This window comes from Tursiops truncatus, chromosome 10, assembly GCF_011762595.2.
Source record: "Tursiops truncatus isolate mTurTru1 chromosome 10, mTurTru1.mat.Y, whole genome shotgun sequence".
Lineage (NCBI taxonomy): Eukaryota > Metazoa > Chordata > Mammalia > Artiodactyla > Delphinidae > Tursiops > Tursiops truncatus.
Genome location: NC_047043.1, coordinates 99,652,047 through 99,675,963, shown reverse-complemented (window position 1 = coordinate 99,675,963; position 23,917 = coordinate 99,652,047). Strand labels below are relative to the sequence as shown.

Here is a 23,917-nt window from a genome sequence, read left to right as displayed (position 1 = left end):
GCCACCCGGCTCGGCGCCCAGGCCTGTGAGGGCGCCAGGCCAGCTCTCCCCTCGTCTCTCCACCCTGACTCTGTGCTCTTTGCACCCCTCGGCTTCTGCAGCTGCTGCAGGCAGTGCCCCTTCCACCCTCCGCATCACTACACTCTCCCTAGCTGCCTGCTGCCGGTCAGAGGAAAACCAAAGTCTGCCCTTGCCTCACTCTCCATGGGCCTCCAGCGCATGCTGCCTCCTAGACACAGGCCCCCGGCTGTCCCACCAGCCCGGCCACCACTCGGCCTTTCTGCGTCTCCCTGTGCCATCCTTCCTCCTGACCCGCCCCATCCTCTCTCCTAAATGAGGCCTTCCTCGGCTACTGAGGCCCACACTGATCTCTTTCCTTGTGCTATGTCTCGAGTCTCCCTGTTTTGATGTCTTTCCTGTTCCCTGTGTGAGATCAGAAACTCCTGAATGGTAGGAAACAAGCTTCATGCAAGTCTCTCTCCCCACAATACCAAGCACCTTGCTAAGGCCCCGGTGTATGTTCAGGAAGTACCAGCTGAAGCCAGAAGCCACAGCAACTTTAGCTGAGATCAGAACCAACGTTATTAAACAGCTGAGAGAAGGGATGGGAGGACAGTGCCTGGTATTAGCCCCTGCTGCCCGCCCGGCACTGAGCTACGTGCTTTACATGTGCTATCTGCTTACTCCTCACGCCCATCCCCCCAGGCAGACACTGTTATCACCCCCACTTCAGGACCGAGTCAGAAACTCACCAGGTCACACAGTGAGTGGAAGCCCAGAGGCAGGGCTGACGGAAAGCCCAGTTCCCCTGCGTACCGCCCTCCTCCTTCCCTGCCGTACCTTGTGTGTGTCCTCACGGACTTCCTTATTGAAACGTTTCATCATCCTCCGAAGATACGTCTCAAACTCCGTTTTTATCTTTTCACTGCAATGCACATTGAAAACTCGGAGGATGAAGGGTCAACGCCTTTCAGCTGCAATGACTGAGGCTGTGCTACTCAGCAGACCTGCAGGCTGGCTGTTCCCACTCCTCCTTACCCGCGAGCCCTGGCCCAGGACGTTCCCTCCCCTTGCTCGACCTGCGCCCACCCGCCATCCAAGCATGCTTCAGAGCCCGCCCTCCAGGACGTCCCCTCTGACTATTCCGCCCCCAAGACTGACCGGCTCCTCAGCACACACTGCCTTACGTCAAGTTAGCGCACGCTTGTTTGTGCGATGCTGTTCTGCTGTAAAATCTCTCTCATGTCTGTGTCCCAAGCATCCTGAGGAAAACCTGAGGCTTCCTGACTGCTATTGTCTCCCTCCTTCAGGCCTAATAACGTGCCCATCACACGGGGGCCTCAGGAACCAATTAACTACCAGGAGACGCACTCCATATGGCCGGGCTGCCAGGGGCTGCCGAGGGCCTGGGGACCCTGGAGAGGAGTGGGGGCCCCTAGCTGCAGCAGGCACTGCCGCAGGCCCTGCAGTGACATGGGGAGACGAACAGCAATGCCGGGTCAGCCTGAGGGACGCAGATCGTGGCGCATCCACTCACAGCAGAAATGTTACTTAACCTCTCTGAGTCTCCGGCTCCTCATTCGCACACTGTCCTAAAGACGGAGTAAGATGACGGGCAACCTGCAGAGCCCCTGGCACACCTCCTGCCCTAGCCAGGACACAAAGGTGTCTCCTTCAGTCCTAAAGGTGAGCCCAGGGCTCTCTCCCCTAACGCTCCTGACAGCTCTGACACTCAGCCCGGGTCTCCTATGTGTTTTTCATTGAGGAGCAGCTGCCAGTGATGATACGTGACAGAAACTAGAAGCAAGTGCTTAATCGTACCTTCTTTCTCTTGCCTTCACCTGCTCCGGTGTTTCAATTTCTATCTCCACGGGCTTCAGGGGCAGAGCGGATGTAGAGAAGGCTGCGCTTTCCCCCACGTCACCCGGCACGGGCTCACTAACTTCTATAAACAGTAATTTTTAAAATCAATGATAATAATTATCGTTATAATAGATACTGTACCAAACAAAATCGAGGTTCTGCTGGGACGGAGCAAGTGAGGAATGGGTGTGAGGTAGGAAACCGTAGAGACCATGTTCTGAGTTCCTAGGAAATGCCAGGCCCTGTGCTCTTACAATCTAACTGTCTCATTAACCTGCACAAGAACCCAGAGAAACAACCCTCAGAAGAAGAACCTTAGGCACAGAGATAGCGAGGTGAATTAGATACAGACCCCTGGTATCATGGAGCTAATGCTCATCTGTGTGTGATTTAGAAGAGACTTAGGGAGCAATTTCCTATTCTCTGTATCACTATGGTAACGCTCACAAAAATTTGCTTTGTAGAGAGGCATGACTTCCCCATTCAACTGTAAACTTGTACTGAATACACAGCAAGGCATGCATCTTCATCTTTCTCCGCTACACTGCTTATAAACACCAGCTGAAATAAATTAAATTTGCTGAACTGTGAACTTCATTAGCAAAGTTCCTTTCAAAGCAGCTCTGGGCCTAGAAGCAATGACACCCCACTGGCAATGACAATACCCAGTGCCAAGACCTTGGTTTCTATGTACCTGTTCCTACTAAAATGAACCAGTGCTTCTTAGAGAAAAAAAAGGCCAATTCCAGGTGTGCAGCAAGGGAGTATAGAGAGATCCTGGAACATCTTATTGTGCCAAAGAACAAAAACATTCTCAGAAACTAATGAAGTCATGTCAAAAGGACTCTGTAAGGTAGCTAGCTCAAAGGGGCTCCTGCTCGCCAAATGTGGGACAATCCAAAGATCAGAAAATGTAATGATGATAACTGATAACATTGAATTTTTAAGTCCATAGTGATACCCAAAATAAATAAATACAATTCTTAAAAGGCAGAGCTCTTCTTTACAGATCAAAGTCAGCTAATAAATATACATGAGATGACAGAATCAAAATATTTGCAGTGCTCAATATAATAATCTTTGATTCAGTCAAGATCATTGACGCTTGCTAAAACCATTAAGTAGAAAGTGACTGGGGAACAGGATATTCACACAGAATCAGAGTCCCACTAGAGATGGTAAATTACAAAAGGAAAATGTACCTTTACATTGGCACAATCAGGCAGTACCACAGACATGATCAAACTTAGCATCGGCAGCGGTACAACCTGACATTAGATGCCTCTGAATGGATGCACTGTGAAGTACAAAGCTCTGAAGTGTTCCTGCCAAAAAATGTTTAATCTAAATATAACTAAGTCTTTGGTCTCCTTACAGTTTGTAAGGAATCCAGGGGGCATTCAAACAAGGTTCCCACCATCACAAACCACAATATGAGACATTCTACAAAACAGGAGGCCAGGACTCCCCCAACACAAAACAAAACAAAACAAAAACCCAGTGCTATGAAAAGCAAAAAAAAAAAAAGAGAGAGGAAAAACAGTTATAAAGGATAGTTTTATAACAATTAGGGACTTAATTTAGGTATGATAATGGTATTTCACCATGCAGGAGAATGTCTTACTCTTAGGAAATGCATGCTGAAGCATTTACAAGTGAAGAGTCAGGATGTCTGTGACTTACTTTCACGTGGTTCCACAATGCAGATTTACAGAAGGAAAGATGCTGGTACATTCAAACGGCACAATGGTAAAGTTAATGAGTCTAGGTGAACAGTGTATGGACTACATGTTCAATTTTTTTGTAGGTTTGAACACTTTCAAAATAAAAATCTGGGAAAGAAAAGTCACGCTAGGGATGGTGACATTAGGGGCTATGTATTGTGAGTATGTGATGCACCAGGCCCAGCACATTTTCCCACAACAACCTGGAGCCTAGACTGTGCCCAGCTCACGGTAAGCGTTCGGTGTTTACCAACTGTCACCAGTGGAAAAACTCAGCTCGGACAGCTGGAGTTACTCACTCACCCAGCTGCACAAGTGGCAAAGCTGGCCTCTGAGCCAGGTATGAGCACCCGCAAAGCCCGGGCTCTATGAGATGATGCGGCTTCTCTATCTCACGATCCCCTCCATGGAGCACCACCAGAGGAAGAGAATATACAACGTTCTTTGCTAACCTGGTCATGACTTTTTCCTTACATCAAAAGCAAGTCCCCTACTGCAACTTTGTTTTTATTAGTTTCAAAAGAAAAGGACAGGATTGCAGTGACATGACTCCAAACAGAATCAAACAGAAAAACAGCATCAAACAGTTCTGAGAACAGAGGAAGACACTTTACCTTCTACCTCTTCCCAGTCCTCCTCACTCTCTTCCTCGTCGCCCCCTTCACCCCCACCTTTGTCCGCAGCAGCCTCTTTCTCTGGACGGTGCACCTTCTTGAGGGCACTCGGGAAGTCCCTGTGTAGAGATCACAGGAGGGAAGATGAAGAAAAGCTCAGACATCCTAGGGCTATGTTTAAACTAAACTCAACTGTAAGGACTCCTTCTATTTACTGAGAAACTGTTGCAATTAGTTGATGATTTGTGAGCTCTGAGCCTCACTTCCTCCATTAGCCCGGGTCTCAAGTTCCCATCAAGATGTGCTCTGATCACAGGTCGCACACTAGATGTGCTGTCAAAACAGGAGGAACATGATGAACCTACAATCTAGAGCTGTGTGAAGGGAAACAGCTGTGTCTGTAAATGATACAGGGCAAGTTAGAAAAAAACCACAAAAATAATGTGAGTCTCAGAAGTAAAAGCTGCGATGTCTGTGTGCACACACGTGCAGCCAGACGCCAGAAAGAAGAGGAGAGAAGTCACATTTGCGGATCCTACCATGAGCCAACTCAGAAGATTGTTTCCCCACCTCTGGGAAATAAGACGAAAGGAGACCGAGGTTGGTACAATTTTAACTTCTAAGTAAGTGGGGATGTAACTGAACACAGGTGTGTCATAAGGAACACGGACAACTGGAAGGGTAAGGAGAGAACTACGTAGATACGGAGCTGGCTAAATACTGGCTCAAGAGTCAACGGTTGCTAATATGCAATAAAATTGTGCAAATTCACACATCAAATATGTTCAGGGAATTGAGTTACTTACAGCTTTTGTAAGACTGGACACATGGTATCCAGTGAGAATATGACCCAAGATTTTAGCACAGACGTTTAAAATAACAAGCCTCAGGCTTCAGCTCTAAAAAGACAAACACTCCCTTTTTACCCTGCCACTTCCTCTCAACACCACAGCAACAAAAATGTCCCCTTAGAGTAAAAGTGGCAGAAATGGCAACTCTTAACTGAGAGGGAAAGGGGGACCAGAGCTTTCCCTGGCAACATCCTGGTCTATCTGTTTGTGAATTTCTATGCAGAAAGAATTCAACAAGTGCGGAGCGGCAACTGGGAAGCAGTAAGCTCAGAGGCATTCGCAGGAAAAGTCTAAGAGATGAACGATGGTGGAAAATCCACACGCTTCCTTGCGCTCCTTCCCACAGCTGCCCTGTCCTGGCCTACTTTCTGAGCCAGGACTGGAGGTTGCTGGAAAAGCTGACACTAAGAGTGAGGGTTTATTTCTGAAACAAAGAAGAAACGACTGCCTCTCTGTTTGTCCTCTTCCTCCCCCCTCCCCAATTTCCCCAGGAGGCAGATGATCAAGTGTTGATTGTTCACCACATATTAATATGTTCATTCACTGTCAAAGGCCCTGCCCTAGACACCACGGGGCATAAACAAATGAACCAGTGTGGGTCCAGCCGTCTGAGCTCACAGTGGTATATGGCACGGAAACAAGTAAGTGTAACACAAGGCGGATCAGTTACACTCTTACGAGATGCAGCAAGAAGTCCGAGGAGGAAAAGGGGGAGGAATCAATTAAGACTGTGGAGGGGATGACTTCTGCTCTGCATCTTGAAGGTGGAAGAAACCGTTCCAGGCAGAAGGAAGAGCGTGAGCACGTGTCAAGTGAAGGAGGGAAGTCCAGCTGGGCAGGGGCGGAGTGCACCTGAGGAGAGCAGGACAGGACATGGCCAGACGTCAGGGAAATGCCTCGTGTATGAAACGTCTTCGTGTGGTGTAAAGAGTACTGGACCAGGAGTCAGAAGACTGAGGTCTCATCCTGGTTTTGGCCACCATCTAGCTGTGTAACCACGAACAAATCACTTTCTGAAAGCTGTCATCCTCATCTGAAAAGTTTGGGAGGTAAACTATATAATTGCCAAGACTCTTCCCAGCTCTTACTAGTGGTCTGAGCTCTACCTAGAAGAGTTTAAAGATCCCACCTTTTCCACAGATCCCAGTGACAAGCAAAAGGAGTAGGTTTTCTTAGTCACACTTCCCTGATGGGAACAATCAAGACCTGCTCAAGAGGTTTTCAGCCATCTCACCTGGAATCTTCCCCATCACTGAGGGCTTCATCCTTAATAACCGGAGGGTTTTCGGATTTAACAGTCACTTTGGCCGCTTTCTTTCTTGCTGGACCATCTGCTGGGCCCCCAGAATCACCGAAGCCTCTCTTCCTCTTTCCTCGTGAAACTTTTGAGCGAACACTCTTCTTTGGAGGTTTCTCATCTTCGAAGACATCTAGATGACCACACAGAACATGAGATAAGGGACAAAAGGAAAGGTGGAGACACTGTAGCTTCATGGGCAGGGTCATGAGAAGTCCTCTCTGGTAACCTCCCTCTAAACCTCCGTCACCATCCCATGTTGGGTCAGCAACCAGCTTTCAGCCTCTTCCCACCTCCAGCCGGTCTACACTCTACACTCCTCCTTTATCAGCACTGTATTCTACTCCTCCTAAGACTACAGACACACCACCACATGACTCATACAACCTAAACTGCAAACCTTAAATTTCAGCTAATATCCAGCAAGGAAAATTCACAATCCATTAATTAACACCTTGCTTATTTACTACCTGCCAAGACTAATTATTTATTTTAGGGATAATCCACTCCTATTAAGTGAAATGATTCAAGTTCATAAACATGTCCGAGTGTCCAGTTTTAGCACAACTGATTTCTCCTAATCTAAGTTCCTGTCATCTTTCAAACCCAAACACTACTCAAAACACATACATTATGAAATCTTTCCAGTCTCACCTCAGTGCCACTCTCAGTAAACTTAGGGTTGGAATGAGTTAGCAGTAACTCAAAAATAACTTTATTTTCTCAAAATAATTATTGTTTCCTTTTTTTGTTAAAGGGAAATATAAAAAATGCATAAACAGTTGGTTTTAGTTCAACTAGGGTATCTAAAAGCATGGTCTGCTTATTAACATATATTACCGTTATATATATTTATAATATGTATTAATATGACAGGGAAATATTTTCTATTTTATTATAAATATATTCATGCAAATTATCTTAAATCATCTTCTTTTGCTGCTGCAGAACTCTGCTTCAATTAACTATGGAAAATAAAAATACCCTAGCCTTCACTGAGGTTCCAAAAGGAGCTGCAATATTAACCTAAAATATCAAATTAATTCATTCCTTTCATCTATGGTTTGTCCTGCTGACTCTCTGGATAGGTATTTATATTCCCCAAGAATACAATTTTGCATGGGGAAAAAAGACTCTCCCTTTTGATCTAAACAAAATCATAACTTAATTTTAATAAATTTCACCTTATAACAGCATTTGTTTTAATGCTGGTTAAAATCACTGATTCAGTTCTGTTTCTTTAAAATGTTCTCTAAAAGGAGAAATTTATGCATTCCCAGGTTTTAAACATTTTAATGGAAACAAAATATTTCAAAATTAGTTATTTATAATCTGGAAACAGATTTCTTATTTCAAGGCCAGAATTTGCTTAAAAGTTTATTTATGACTTGACAGTTTCATAGGGCACCCTTAAAAACAGGATTTCTAGATCTTACAGTGGTTTTTAGCCCTTTGTTAATAAGCAAAGATGTTAAATACTCCACTTTACTAATCTAAAGATGCAGGTGGGAGGTTGCTCCAGAAGCACTATTTCTTCCTCACCAAAATCACTTGGTTGGTTAAAAGGCACAGCTGTGTATTTTTGTGTTTTGAAGAGAGAGGTTGAGGAGTTAAAAGTGAGAACAAGGGAAATAAACTGTGAATCAAAAAACTGTTCATAGTATCATTATTCATAATATCCAAAATTTTTAAAATCTGAATGTCTATCCATTAGATAAGCATCAATTATGGTACAGTCACACAATGATATGTAATTCAGCCATCTTTTAAGACAAAGGAAAATGATATATGATAAAATGCTAAAAATGCAAAATTATTTTAATAGTATACTTTCTACTTCACACAAAAAAATACACAGACTAGAAGGAAATACACTATTATTTAGTGGTGGCTGTTTCTGGATGGCAGACATACGGATGACATTTTTTTCTTTATTCTTTACTGTTTTTTTTTTTTGTTTTTGGTGCCACAGTATCAAGAGGCTATTATCCAGATATTCCATGCAAATGGAAACAAAAAGATAGCTGGGGTAGCAAGACTTGTATCAGACAAGACAGACTATAAAACAAAGTCTATACTAAAAGACAAAGGACGTTATACAATGATAAAGAGGTCAATACAAGAAGATATCATTCATAAATATATATGAACCTAACATAGGAGCACCTCAATATATACAGCAAATATTAACAGAAATAAAGGGAGAAATTGACAGCAGTACAATAGTGGGGGACCTTAACACCCCCACTTACATCAATGGACAGATGGTTCAGACAGAAAATCAATAAGGAAACAGTGACCCTGCGACTTCCCTGGTGGCACAGTGGTTAAGAATCTGCCTGCCAATGCAGGGGACACAGGTTTGAGCCCTGTTCTGGGAAGATCCCACATGCCACGGAGCAACTAAGCCTGTGTACTACAACTACTGAGCCTGTGCTCTAGAGCCCGTGTGCCACAACTACTGAAGCCCGCACGCCTAGAGCCCGTGCTCCGCAACAAGAGAAGCCACTGCGATGAGAAGCCCACACACTGCAATGAAGAGTAGCCCCCCACTCGCCACAACTAGAGAAAGCCCGTGCACAGCAACGAAGACTCAACACAGCCATAAATAAATAAATAAATGGGGGAAAAAAGGAAACACTGACCTTAAATGACGCATTAGACCAGATGGACTTAATAGATATCTGCAGGACATTCTGTCCCAAAACAGTACAATACACATTCTTTTCAAGTGCACGTGGAACATTCTCCAGGATAGATCACATGCTAGCCCCAAAACAAGTCCCAACAAATTCAAGAAGACTGAAAATGTATCAAGCATCTTTTCCAATGACAACAGTATGAAACTAGAAATCAGTGACGGGAAGAAAAAAGAAAAAAATACAAACACATGGAGACTAAACAAGATGCTACTAAAGAACAAAAAAAACCAATGGATGAATCATGAAATCAAAGAGGAAATCAGAAAATACCTTAAGACAGTGAAAATAAAAACACAATTTTACAAAATCCACAGGATGCAGCAAAAGCTTCCTTCTAAGAGGCAAGCTTACAGCAATACAGGCCCACCTCAAGAAACAGGAAAAAATCTCAAACCACCTAACCTACCATCTAAAGGAATTAGAAATATTACTCAGCCATAGAAAGAATGCAATTTTGCCATTTGCAACAACATGGAGGGTATTATGCTCGGTGAAATAAGAGAGAGAAAGACAAATACTGTGTTTTCGCTTATATGTGGAATCTAAAAAATAAAACAAATGAACAAATATAACAAAACAGAAACAGACTCAGATACAGAGAACAAATTAGTGGCTACCAGTGGGGAAAGGGGTGGGGGGAGAGGCAAGATAGGGGAAGAGGATTAAGAGGTACAAAGGACTAGGTATAAAAGCAGTAAGTTACAAGGATGCAATGTATAGCACAGGGAATATAGCCAATGTTTTATAATAACTTTATATGGAGTACAGTCCAATATCAGATCACTATTGTACATCTGAACTAATATTGTAAGTCAACTATAATTAAAAAAAAAAAAAGAGGCCATTTTCCAGGACTCTCCAAGATCTAGAGCTGTCTACTACAGTCAGCCCTCCATATGCCCCTGGTTCTGAATCCACAGATTCAACCAACCTCGGACTGAACTTTGGTTGAATCTGCAGATGTGGAACCCGAGGATACGGAGGGCTGACTGTACTACACTGTTACGTAAAGGATTTGAGCATCCGCACATCTTAGTATACATGGAGGTTCTGAAACCAATTCTCTGCAGATACCGAGGGACAACTGTCTAACCAGCCTCCTTGACCTTAACCAAGTAATTTCAGCAGGGCATGAATTAACCACTGGGGCTTGATTGGCCAGCCACTGATTTACTAAAAAAAAAAAAACACCTGCTTAGAACTGCCAGCAGCACCTCATAGCACTAAGAATAAAATGCAAACTCCTTAGTTTGGTCTCCAACCTAAGGGTCCTACTCACGTCTCTCACCTCAATTCCAAAACATTCCCTCCTATGGGTCTTTAAACTTACTGATTCCTCTGTCCAGAGCTCTCTTCCCCCACAATGTCCTACAAAAGGCTCCTTCATTACAGTCAGTAATTGGCTCAAAGTGTCAAGTCTTCACACAGGAGTTCCTTGACCACTAATTCTGACAGCCGCTTCTTCCCTGTCCCCATGTCAGCTTTATTACAGCAACCTGTCCTACCTTCTTCATAGCTCTTATCACCATGTGAATTTATTTTTTAACTTACTTGTCCTACCTACCCTTCCCCAAAGATTACAGGCATCATGAGAGCAGGAACCTTGCCTATCCTGTTCACCGCTATAATTCCAGTGCCTAGCACAGGGCCTGAAAATAGCAAGTGCTCAGTAAGTAGCTGTTGAAGGAGTTAATGAACTACATGGATGAAGGATTTAACATTGAGATTAAATATGGAGAAACCAGAAGTGCCCTAATGGAAACAAAGATATAACGTGGAAGACTATTTTCTTTGTCCCCAGCTGTTGGAAGCAGCCAAGTGTCACGTTCATGTGCATGCACTGAGGTTCTGGTAAAACCCACACTATGGTGCTGTTAGACAGTACACTGGAGAGTCGCCAAATCAGTGTCACCTGCGGCCAAAACCACAACCAAATTGCTCCTCTACCCAACCACATCAAAGCTGATAACTCTTCCCGGAAGCTACATTGGAAACTTACTGCAGCTCCACTGGCTCGCAGAGCGTGAGCGAAGCTTAAGTGCATCCTTGCCTACGTGTAGGCTGAATTGATATGAGCTACCCCATCTGATTACTTCACCTGGACCATACCAGGAGCCTTACCGGATGAAAATTCACAGCCACCCAGCAGGTTAGAATTAAGTTTCACAGACGAGGTCCAGTGAGGCTAAATTATTTGCCTCTCATATATAACCCAAACACATATAACTACTAAATGTTGGAGCTATACCAACCTGGTGCCAAGGTGAAGTGTTTAGCTGGGAGGAATGCTACCCAGGCTGGTGGCATTTCCAATACCTTTTGATTTCAAAAAAATTTTTTAATTGCCACGTATTCAGAATACATTCCCTCTGACTAGAATGACAACCCCTTTTCACAGCCGTTTGCTGAAATATTACCTATTCTTCAAGTTGCAGACCAAACATAACTTCTTCAGAGAGCATTTCCCAATTTCTCCCCATTATTCCTTCAGAAGTCAGAAAGCCTTATACCTTATCCCATGAAACCACACGCTGTCTTGGATATTTTTTTGGTAAATGTGAACACTACTCCACTCTGATCTCCAAGAAACCTCTATCTCCCATGTCACCTAGCTCGTGTGCAGCAGACATTAGGTACTCATAAAATGTTATAGGAATGAGTCAACGAATAAAATGGAACTTGTAGTATTAACTGTGAGGTAAATCACCTTTTAAGTTTAGAAATGGTTACCATTTGACTATTTCCTAATGAATGATGGCCTTAAAATATGTACAGAATCACAGAATTACTGAATCTATGTCACAGGAGCCCTTGATGGTGACCTAGGCTAATCGTCTACCCAGTTATATCAGGTACCCCAGAAATCCGTTCTACAGCATGCATTATGCAATTATTTATAATATTTATTGAGTACTTAGTATACGCAGAGAAGGGGGGAGGACAAGATAGGATACAGCAAAAAAATAAGACATGTTTACATAAGCTTAAATTCTGGTAAGACAGGTCAAAAAGGAAGCAAATAAATGAACAAGATCATTACAGATGTGGCACAGGCTGTCAGAGCCTCTGTCACGAGGGGTACCTGGGAGAGACCACCTTAGGCAGGATACTTGAGGAGTGCCTGGGTTGAGACCTGGAGGAACAGAAGTGAGCCATGGCAAAAGCCACGGAAGAACGTTCTAGGGAGAAGGAACATCAAAGGCAAAGGCTCAAGTGAAAAATAACAGCGTATCTGAGGAACCAAACGGAGGCCAACAAGGAGGGTATCTGGCAAAGAAGACAGTGGTAGCAGACAACAGAAGAAGCAGGAGCCATATCACGTAGGATCTTGTAGGCCATGGTGAGGAATCTGGATTTTATGCCAAGAGCAATGGGAAGCCACAGAGGATCTGAAGCAGGAGCATGGCAAGATCTGATTTTTTTTTTAAGATCACTTGCGCCGCTGCATAGAGAACTCTTGCCGTGGTGAGGGATGAAAAGAAGTAAGGAGGCCAGTGAAGAGGCAATCGCTAGTCGCTCAACTGAAAAGTGAGGGTGGCTTGGGCAGGGGGTGCGGCCACGGGAATAAAGAGAAGTGGAGAGATTGGAGATATGGTTCTGAGGTTGAACTAACAGGACTTGCTGAAGGACTGGAGGTGTGCGTGTAAGGAAGAGGAGGGGTCTGCTTAAAGAAGTGAAGGGATCAATTCCTGAGAAGGGGAAAAGTGGGGAAGGGGCAGGTTTAACTGGGGAAAATCAAGAGTTTTACTTTGCCCAGGGCAAATATAAGAAGCCTATTCGATATGCACGTGAAGAAGTCAGGTGGGATCCGAAGCTGGGGCTCTGAGGTGAGATTTGGCTGAAGGTACTATTCAGGAGATCAGCACACTCCAGCACTCCAAGTCCTGGTCCGTTCGTCTGGTGGGGACACAAAACAATCGCAGTGCCTCTTGCCTATGCACCCTCTGCATCTACCAGGAGGCCGGACTTGATCCTGCGGGTGACGCGGAGCAGGAAGAGGCTGAGCAGGGGAGCTCGCGGTCCGGCCGGGCTCCGCGGAACCGCTCAGGGCGCATCGCTCCCGGCACGGAGGGCAAAGGCGCAGCGACGTCGGGGAGGCCCGGGGCAGCCGCATGACGCCTGCCTCCCGCGGTCACCGGAACGCCGTCTCGCTGGCCCAGGTGGGCGCGGGGCTGCGTCGCCCGCACCTGCAGGAGGCCGGCCTCGCCCTCCCCCACCCGGCCTACCTCCCGCCCTCCTCCAGCCTCTCCCCCTAAGCCCGGCTCGGCCTCGCTCTCACCCGCCTCCTTCTCCTCGCGCCTGGCTTTGCTCTCGCCCTTGGCCGTCTGGCTGCGTGACTCACGTCCCCGCGGCCCCCTGCCCGCGGCCACGTGGCCGCGCAACTCGCTTCCCCGCGGCTCCCTGCCCGCCGTGCGCTTCCGAGCCATCTTTGCCTGGGCAGGACTGGCGGACGCTGGACGTACCTCGCCGCCAAGGGACGCAGCCCGCGCGCTGGCTCCGCCCCCAGGCGGGGCGAGGCGCGGCCACGCCCCCTCACTGAGACGCCAGGTACCCAATTCCCCCCGCCTCAACGTCGGCGCCCCTGATAAAGCTCCGCCCCAGCCCCAAAGGACCAATGCCAACTGTAGGAAGCAAGAAGCAGCAAAACCGATTATTTCTACTTCCGGTGCATTGCGTCCTCGCCTTTCCAGAGACCGGAGGGGGTTCTCGTGCTCTCGCGAGAGGCGGGAAAGAGCGCAGGGTTTGAAAGATGGCGGATGACGTGGATCAGGTGAGTGTCTTCTGAAGAACTCGCTTCGGCGCGGCTTTCCCACGCCCAGGCCTGGCTCTGCCCCACTTTGCCTGTCAGGGTTGCTTTCTCCAAGCTGACGGCAAGGTGGCCAATTACGCCGCCTCTTTCTGGGTCTTCACGGCCTTAATCTGCCTCTTGGTTAACCGCGCCTCCTCCCAATTTTGCCTGAGGCCCTGAGATTTTTTTTCTGTTCGAAGTCCGCTGGAAACTAGTTATTCCTCGCTCTCGTCGCTTCCTTTCTCTTGAGTCTCACCTTTTTCCGTAGGGTGGGGAATAATTATCCTTGCCTGCCTCACGGACCTGTCGGGATTCTGATAGAAAGCCTGATAGTACAGTTAAGGAGTTGTTATCGTTACTGAGCGCAGCAGTTGTTGCAGTCAACAAACACCTAGTGAGCATCGTCTTTGTGCGGTTGGACACCGTTCTGAGCACCAGGGACACTGGCATTGACGTACGTGGTCCCTGGCCCCACTTGAAGTTTATATTCGGGGAAGGACGGGTAAAAAGTAAACATAAGTGTGCGCGATATGCGGGGCTGTGATGTGGTATGAAGGTAACAAGCAAGGAACTGGTATTCAGAATAACTGATGGTCCTGCAGGCTTTCTCACCCGCTCTCCTTTCTTTCCAAAATGCTCTTCCTCAGATATCTTTGTGGATCAGGTTACAGCTTGTTCAGCTTTCTACTGAAATCTCATCTCTTCAAAGAGGACTTCTCTGGCCACCTGGCATCAAACGGCACTCTCCAGTCTGCTTTATTTTTCTTCCTAGCATGTTATTGGTTCATATTAAGTATATGCTTCTTTATTTAATGCCTGTATCCCCCAACTGGAATGTGAGTGCCTTAAGAGCAAGAGTTTTGTTCACTGTTCTGTCCTCGGGGTTTAGAACGGTGCTGGAAACACTCAACAGATACTTATTGAGTGAATAAATCGAATGATCAGGGAGTCCGCTTTGAAAAGGCAGTGTTTAAAACTACGGGATGAAAAGGGTGGACAGTGGGTAGTAGGGCACAGTCACGTATATATCCTTACAGTGTTATGATTACTTATTTATATGCCTCTCCCAACTAGAATGAACTTGAGGGCAGGGACTGACTTCTGTATCATTGTAATCTAGTATTTGGTTAGCTGGTCCTTAACAAACACCTCTTGAACTGGGGATGGGGACTACGTGAGTCAGTATTTTTTCTTCTTTTTTTTTTCCCCCTTTTACTCTATGTTAGGGCTGTAGAGCCTGTAACATTCAGTCACCTTCCTCCACTGGCCTTATGTACTTACTGAAGCAGCTCTCCTTGAATAATCTTATCAGCTTTCCTGGCTTCAAGCATCCCTTCCATATGCACCCCGGTCATCCTAGCCTTGGTCTCTTTGAGACTTGTTTCCAACAGTTCTTTAATAGTAATAAAAAGAACCGTTTATAAGTACTTTTCTGTTTGCCAGATACTATTTAAAATATATCAGATACTTCAGTTAAATACATTAGCTCTAATCCTCACAAGAATTATGAAGGGAAGATTGTGGATTCCTCATTTTGTAAACAAGGAAACTGAGAATTAGAGATGGCATGATTTTTTAATCCCAATTCGTAAGTGTCAGAGTCAGGAATTGAACCCACACTGCCTGACTCCAAAGCCAATGCTTTCAACCAGTATTCTATACTGCCTGCTAAATATATTCATCTTACTGACCAAATGGCACCCTAAACTCAACTTGCCCTGTACTGAACTCATAATCCTCCCTCAAACATTCATCTCTGCTTAGCATTCTGACTAGTATGTGGTAGTCATTAAATGTAAGTTCTTCAAATTACTAAATGATATTTGAGATAAACCTGAAGTCTCTGAGAGAGTGACTCCCTACACACTGAAATGGGGTCAGACAGTTTGGATTTTGAGGGAACAGAGTGCCGTCATGATTATTTTGTCATGTAACTCCTTTCTGTGTACGTATGTTTCAACCCTCATTGATCTAGCACTTACTCTGTGTCAGGCACTGTTCGATGCCTTCAAATATGTCATTTAAGCCTCACAACAACAGTGTTAGGTAGGCACTGTCGTTATACACATTTTGCAGATTAGGAGACTGACGCATAGAGGGGTTAAGTAATTTGCCCACAGTCATGCAGGGCACTGATGGTTCATACACTTTACTCTCTAGTACTGTATTACTAAACCTGTTTCTTTTATCAGCAACAAACTACCAACACTGTAGAAGAGCCTCTGGATCTCATCAGGCTCAGTCTTGATGAACGAATCTATGTGAAAATGAGAAATGACAGAGAGCTTCGAGGCAGGTTACATGTGAGTAAATTTACTAAATCACCTTGAAATCAGATTATTTCCTTACCGTTGCTCCCTTGTCCCACCCCTTTGAAATGTAAAAACTGTCCACTGTGGAAGAGTGTTTGAATGTAGACAAGGAGGAGGTGGAAAGTCAGCCATATTTCCAAAAGCCAAATGCAACTGTGTTTTATTCATATTGTTAACATTTATTTCTCTTAACGGAAATGGTGTGTTTATTAAAGAATATTTTCATTTCTTTCATTTTATCCTGTTTATTTGTAAATAACATTTATTTGTCCTCCATTCTCATTTAAGTGTTCTTTAAATTACTGACATATATATAAATTTGTGTTTTGTTGTGAAAAATTTTAGACAGCACAGACATACATAGAGTAAAAGGGAAAGTGCCATTTCTTTTGAGTCTATAGTCTTTCAGGTCTTTTCTATATATCTACACATATATACAAGAATGTGTGTCCGTATGTATATATTTGCACTATATACACCACCTCTAAAAAAAATAAATGGGATCTTGCTATACATTTTGGGGATACCTTTCTTTGTCACTTAATTGTTCTTGGAAATTATTGATCATGAGTGCATATAAATCTCCTTTATTTTTTTAAATGACTGTAGAATTCTGTATATGGTAGCAGTGATATTAGGATTGTTTTCCATTTCTTACTACTATAAGCATGTTTATACATCGACCTTTGTGTATATCTGCAAATATTTCTATGGGATTGGTCCCTTGAGGTGGTCCCATTTATTCATGAAGAAAGTATACTAAAGGTTTTGCCTCCTCTTGATAACTCGTTACTTTCCTGAGTAAGTTGTTTTTATAACTACCATTCTACCCTAAAGTGATTAAAAATAGCTACTTTTTATTGAGCATTATTTATATGCCAGGTACTGTTACTCTAAGTGTTTTGCATGTAATATCTTATTTAATCTCTGTAACAATTCTATGAGGGTAGATACTCATTATCCCGTTTGACGTTTGAAGAAGCTCAGGCTCAGAAAGATGAAGTTACTTTGCTTAAGGTGACACAGCCAGTAAAAAGAGGGCCAGGCTAGGAACCTAGGCAGTCTGACTTCAACCCCCTCTTAAGTACTATGACTCTACCTAACATGAAACCTAAAGGTAGAGAACCTCCTGTGCTTGGAAAGGAAGTGGGGACCTAGTAGTCTTAAATTACAGAAAGGAAGAAGAATCCCGGGTAATGGAATAGTGGCAACTTCGCAGAGAAAAATAGAATTGAACTTAATCTCTTGGGCCAGTGGCAAGTAGACAAACACCCCAGGACAGACGTGTTGCCTTAACTCTTGGAGGTTTCTTCAGTTCCCTGCCTACACTCAATTGTCTCTGTACTGAATGACCCTCAACCTTTTGTTTTCTGGCCCTTATCTGTAGATCTTTGCCCCCGTTTGTTGCTTTGCCTAGCAGTTCCCCGTGTTGCTAATTGGCTATTTTTATTTTGATGTGAGCTGGTGAACCATTTAACACTTGGCTAGAAGTAAGCATAAGTGGGTTCTAAACAAGCCACTCCCTCCCTCCCACCCCCTGGAGCTTCACATTTTAGTACAATGCATGAGCCTTAGAGCTTGGATTGAGGACATCCCTGAATATCTGAGTTGCAATATTTGTCCATCGAGCCCACAGGTGCCGAAAAGCTGGTGTTCTGGTGAGTTTTGGTGAGGCTATAATGTGCAGGGTGTTCCTCTACTTACTTTACTTTGTGGTGTTTATTTTAGGACAGGGTGTGTTGAGTGACAGGGTCTTGTGCTGTTAGGAGACTGCATTGCTGTCATCTTAGCAGTTAAAGAATTTTATTTCCTTTACTGTATCTTTCTTGTCACGCTATTACAGATGGAATTGAAAGAAGTATACTGAGAGGTATATGAACTGGCTTTTTTTCATAATTAAATATTATAAATACTTATGTGACTGCCTTAGATAACAAATAGGGTGGGCACTTTAAAAATAATTTCAAATTATTTTGAGTAATTCAGTTTTGACCATAACAGTTTTATATTTGTATCAGGTCAATTAAGTTAACATGGAGATGATTGGCAGAGAAACAGTATATTAGCACAGCAGGATTATTTTTTATTTGCATGTAAAACTTTGTGGTGTAAGTATTATGTGTTACTTGTAATTGAGTGATTTGCATATTATAAGCCCTGTTTATTATTTCCTAATTTGCTTATTACATTTCTTGGTCCCTCACCTTCCCACTTCAGGCCTATGATCAGCATTTAAATATGATATTGGGAGATGTGGAAGAAACTGTGACGACGATAGAAATTGATGAAGAAACATATGAAGAGATATATAAAGTAAGTCTTGCAGTTCCATTCATCGCTTTTAAAATGTCAGTTCTTCTCAGAATCCAACAGTTATTTATGGAAAGCCTGTTGTGTTTTGATACCTATTCATGGACTCAGTAGAGTGTAGCAATTAAAAAAACCAAAGGCATTGGGGTTGGACAGACCTGGTTTCCAGTGCTGGCTTGGCCACTTCCTATCTGGGGTACGTTGGACAAGGGAAGTACCTTTGCAGATGTAACTTCCTCACTGGTAAGCAGGAATACAGTCACTTCTGTCGTAGGGTTGCCAAGATTCGTTGAGATATGGCTGTGTAAGATGCCTCTGTGTGCTGGTGTATAACAGTAATACTGGACAGTGTTTTGTTTGATGTGGACTTACGTATCAATACTTACTAGAAACTAAAACTGAGAAATTTTTAAGATATTTAACTAATTAAAAATAATAAATCGATTACATTTTGACATAAGTAACATTTTTATGAATAATAGCTATATTTTCTAAAACAAAATATTCAGTGAGAAGTGTCTTTGTTTTATGTTTTGCAAATGCTTGGCTTAATAGACAACAGCTAGTTACTCACATCTTTGTTTCTGCATTTAATCTGTTGCACTATATTGTGAATGTCACACAGATAGGTAGTTGGAAAGGGAGGAGTATTTCTTGTGGATACTTGCCTTTGATACTATACCCAAACTCAGCAAGCGGTAGTTTCTTAAAGGCTAGTTGTAGTGTAGAATCTGAAACTATATCAGTGAACTTTTCATTTTCTTGTTATATGCAAATTCATTGGTCTACCTTGCGCTTGGAATGGATTTTTTATACATGTGTTATTTTGTAACATCAAGCTCTGGTCGTTTGGAAAATATTGGTTCACTGCATTATGCAGATCTTCCAGATATTGGCACATTTTGTTGTTCAGTCTTTTAAGTATTGAGAAGCCACTCTGGCCCTCAGGACCGCCTGGATTCACACCTTGACTCCCTTGCTTACCAGCTATATAATTGTACCAGTTACCCAACTTGTCTGTGACTAAGTTTCTGTATCTGTAAAATGGGGATGGTAATACGACTCACTTCATACAGCTATTGAGGATTCATTGAGAGATTCCGTGAAAAGCCTTCAGGTGGCGACAGGCACATAGTAAGTGTTCACATGTCAGCCTTTTTTGGGTTTTGTGGTTCTGCTTTATCCCGGCTTTCCTCCTCTTTTCAACCACTCCCGACTCGGTGGCTAGTTTTCTTTCTCCTTCTGAACGTGGGGTTTTTTTTTAATCTGCTTTTTTTCCCCCCTCAGATGTCAATTAGTAATTACTGTTTGTTATAAGCCATCAATCTGTAATAATAGTACAGCATGAAAGCTTGAGCTCTGGCTTAACAGATCTCGGTTCAAATCCTGGATGCTGGTGATTAGTTATGTGACCTTGGGCAAGTTCTAGAAATTTTTTAAGCCTCAGGGACCTCCTCTGTAAAATGCCAATACAATAATTGTGCCTTCCTCCCAGGATTACAGGTTGCAGTGAATTTGGTGCTTGTAAAGCTGGTGGCAAGTGGTGATTGGTGGCCATTATGATAATGGATAAATCTGTGTCTCCAGCTTTTTTCTTTTCTGAGCTTCACTCTCTCATTTCCAATATTCTTATTGAAACTATGTCCACGTTGGATGTTATCTCAAACTCAGTACATATAAAACTAAACTTCTGGTGTTCTTCACCTTCAAAATGAGCTCATTCTCAATTCCCTGTTTCTGTTCATGATTTTCTCAGTTATTTGGACGTTATATCTCAGAATTTTATATAACAAGTCAGCCGAAAACTTAGTGGCTTAAAAGTACACACGTTTATTAGCTCACAGTTTGTGTGGGTCAGGTGTCCAGGCTCAGCTGGGTCCTCTGCTTCAGGGTTTCTCACAAGGCTGCACAAGGGCTGGGTTCTCATCTGAAGGCTAAAGTGGGGAAGGTTCTGCTTCTAAGCTCACTTTCGTGGTTGTTGAGAGGATTCATTTGCTCGAGGGTTTTGGACTGAGAGCACCTCAGTTCCTTGCTGCAGGGCCTCTACCACTGGCAGCTTGCTTCATCAAACCCAGCAAGAGAGCTGGCTAGCAAGGTGGAAGTGACTATCTTATGTAACCTAATCATGATAGTGACACCCACTAACTTTGTAGATTCTACTAGTTAGAAGCAAGGCACAAATTTTACGCACACTCAGAAGGAGTGGGTTACACAAGTGGGTGAACACCAGGAGGCAGGGATCCTTGGGGGCGATCATAGAAGCTGCTTACTTGTGTCTCCAGAAAACTATAACTGAATTAATAGAGAATCATTTCAGATGAAGTGGTTTCCATATGAAGGTAAGGTTGGAACTTTTTAGTTCAGAAGTATGACCACTGAGTGAGGGATTTGAGTAAAATGTATCAGTTATTTTGATGAGCGCTGACTCCTTCACTGAACTGGCTATGGTAAGACTAGGTTGCCTTTTGCAACTAGAAGGAAACCAGAAGGCAGTGCTGCTTCCTAGTAGCAGACAGCAGACGTGATCCTTGTTTCTCTGAGAGTGATTCTCAGAGTGTGTTCCTCAAACCAGGAGTATGTGCACACCTGGAGTGTGTTAGAAATGCAGGTTCATGGGCCACACCCTGGCCTACTGAGTGAGGATCTCTGGGCATGGAGCCAGGAAACAGCCCTAAAGGTGATCTTATGCACATTGAAACTTGAGAACCACTGCCCTGAGAGTGTATTATCTGGGAAAGAGTTAGATACATTCATGGATGACACATAAGTGTACTTGATTTAGCATACTACATTTATAGGTACTACTTGAATTTACTGTTGGGGCTTCTCCTTTTATGTTAGTTCCAGTACCCAAGAAGCTCATAAAACATGGTTCTTACATTTTTAAAAAGTTCTGAAGACATAGCTATTACGAATATTTTCTGCCTGGTGGAGAGAGAGTTCTTTGTCGGACCTACATGTGGTCAGTTCTGGTACAGATTCGTGTAAGCTAAAAAGGATAAATTAATTGTCATTGCCCCACCCACCTCCACTGTAGCACAGCAGGGACAAGGATATCTGCTGCCATAAAAACTACCTTTCAGAAAAGGAAAGAACAGGAACGTAGAGCAGTTACTGGTCCTTCGCACTGATGGATCCCCTGGGGAGGCAGTAGTAGAAGAAATCCCTTGGTTAGGTCATGTATGTCCTGTGTGATATTTGGGACATCCTAAAAAAAATTCTTTTTCATTTATCTATAATTCAAATTTAATTGGGTGACCTGTATTTTTATTTGCTAAATCTGGAGGCTGCAGAACGTTCACAGAAACGTCTCACTTATGCTGGAAGACTCAAATTGTCAAAGGCTTTTTTCAGCCAGGCTATGTATGGGTTCTTTGGCAATACCATTTCTTTAAAAACTTATGACTTCATATATTTCTGATCTGTTTATTTCCAATCAATTCTTTGGGCCAGTCACCTCAAAGTCTTTTTCTGTACAGAACTTGTAGACACCTTTATTTCTTTAGTTCCTCACCTCTAATTTGTGTAACTACCTCTCCCACAAATTAACGTTGACTACCTTGGGTCATTTGCTAAAGTAAATTTGGGTGGGAAAGGGACACCCTTAATCTGATCTTCCCCTCAGGGCTGAGCTTGTTTACCTGAGAAAATTTACAGGGCCGCTTTGTTCCTTAACGCATTTTTCCTGCTTATTGTCCACAGTTGGGAGTCTAAAAACAGTTGGCTTTTATGACATCATGAATGCTGTTTCTTGTAATCTCTACTTGAAAACCAGCTAGTTCTCACCTAAGCTCATCTCTTCCTTACACTGCCCTGCCCAGTGCATCAGGTTAACAGCAACACTACTAACGTTTGGCCTTTTCCAACCTCTTCCCCAGAACCTGTAGGTTTGGGACATCTTTTGGGCTTTTTCCAGCCTCTTCCCCAGAACCTGTAGGTTTGGGACATCTTTTGGGCTTTTTCCAGCCTCTTCCCCAGAACCTGTAGGTTTGGGACATCTTTTGGGCTACCTTTGGAGTCAACGTTTACTTAATGTTTTGCCGAGGCATGAGAAAATTTCAGACCTTCCATATCTGTTTCCTTACAGCCTAAGGCTTGTTCCCTAGGCTAATGCAAAAGGTATCCATTCTGTATATGAGTGCAGTAGCACATAGAAGCAACACAGGAGGGCTTAGCACAGTAGGATTTTATTTGTACCCACACAACGGTCTTTAGTGAGGTTTTAGGTCGGTACAGTAGCTTTCTTCCAGGTGCTCAGTCAGGGACCCAGGCTTCCTGGCTCTGCCGTCCCCAGGGTTCTCCATAATCTGAGTCCATGGTCGCAGGAGAACACAGAGGCGCCTTTGTGGGAGGTTGCTCATCACTTCTGTTCACTTTCCATTGGTTAAAACCCAGTCCGTGGCACCATCTGGTTGGCAGGGAGCATGAGAAATGTGGTCTAGCTGTGTGCCAAGAAGAGGGGCAGAAAGGGCTGGGTGGATAGCGGACGCCTCTGCCCCAGTTGTGTTCCAGGAAAAGAAACAGTTAGTAGATGGTTCTTTGTGCCACAAAGGTAAGTGAACAGGTTTTTTAAGCAATTTGTTTGTGTTATGGTGAATCTGTGGTTTTTTGTTTTCAAATTTCTTTCTCGAAAAATAAATACTACTACTACAAATTTGTATAAATGTGTTCTGTGTTTTTTTTCCTCTTCCAGTCAACAAAACGGAATATTCCGATGCTCTTTGTCCGGGGAGACGGTGTTGTGCTAGTTGCCCCACCATTGAGAGTTGGTTGAAACAAAGAATTTATCCTGTGTGGAAAATAGGAGATTTTGTATGATTGCCTCTTTAAATGTAGAAGATACTCAAAAGAGAAACCGGCGTACGTTTTGATTTTAAGAAATAACCAAGAATTCTTCCACTTCTGAAATAAGTTGATTTGCAGATAACTCACAAATTCTTAAGCTAAACGGCATTTTTATTTTTGTCCAACCCTTCCAATAAATGTGATCACCAAGATGCAGAACTTTTTCAGGAGGTGATTTGCTCCATTGTTTTTTCGGACAATTTCTGGGTTTCTTTCTTTAAATTAAATTTGATGTTTCCTTTTTTGATTTTTAATGCAGTCTCCTGTCTTGTGAATTCTTTCAAATAAGCACATGTGTTCCATTCACTTTATTTGTACACTTTTGTGTTGCATCTACTGTGTTTGCGGCACCAAGTTGAGTCCTGGGAACGACAGTTTTGTCCATTTGCTTCCCTTCCTGGAGTCTTCTGGAAAGGCAGTTGTTGAAGCCAGTAACTGCAGGACAGTGAGGTCAGGGCTGATGGCGTCATGCAGGTATGGGATGCCGTGAGAGCACAGAGAAGAGCACCATGGGTGGGCGGTCGTGGTGGTGGGGCTCTCGTTGTAAACACTGGCACTGCAGTGAAACATGGGAGGCTGGTTCTCTTTTCTCTGGCCGGGTTATTTCTAA

At 43.6% G+C, this 23,917-nt stretch overlaps 2 protein-coding genes across 2 annotated transcripts in view; one reads left to right on the top strand and one right to left on the bottom strand.

Moving 5' to 3' along the window:
- Positions 1-13,505, bottom strand: part of XPC (XPC complex subunit, DNA damage recognition and repair factor) — a 35,592-nt gene extending 22,087 nt beyond the window's left edge. The window contains exons 1-5 of the mRNA XM_033865495.1: positions 13,331-13,505; positions 6,287-6,482; positions 4,202-4,320; positions 1,822-1,945; positions 841-925 (exon numbers count right to left, since the gene is read on the bottom strand). Coding sequence (XP_033721386.1) covers positions 841-925; positions 1,822-1,945; positions 4,202-4,320; positions 6,287-6,482; positions 13,331-13,478 — 672 coding nt within the window. The 5' untranslated portion in view covers positions 13,479-13,505. The remainder of the gene's footprint in view (positions 1-840; positions 926-1,821; positions 1,946-4,201; positions 4,321-6,286; positions 6,483-13,330) is intronic.
- Positions 13,506-13,667: 162 nt separating this feature from the next.
- LSM3 (LSM3 homolog, U6 small nuclear RNA and mRNA degradation associated) lies at positions 13,668-23,561 on the top strand. Its single transcript, XM_004322409.4, has 4 exons — positions 13,668-13,822; positions 16,033-16,143; positions 18,370-18,465; positions 23,156-23,561. The coding sequence occupies exons 1-4, from the start codon at positions 13,802-13,804 to the stop codon at positions 23,234-23,236; spliced, it is 309 nt and encodes a 102-aa protein (XP_004322457.1). The 5' UTR covers positions 13,668-13,801; the 3' UTR covers positions 23,237-23,561.
- Positions 23,562-23,917: the final 356 nt, after the last annotated feature.

Coding starts and splice junctions, on each gene's coding strand:
- LSM3 (XM_004322409.4), top strand. CDS start 13,802: ATGGCGGATGACGTGGATCAG. Junction 13,823..16,032: donor TGGCGGATGACGTGGATCAG/GTGAGTGTCTTC, acceptor TTCTTTTATCAG/CAACAAACTACCAACACTGT. Junction 18,466..23,155: donor CATATGAAGAGATATATAAA/GTAAGTCTTGCA, acceptor TTCCTCTTCCAG/TCAACAAAACGGAATATTCC.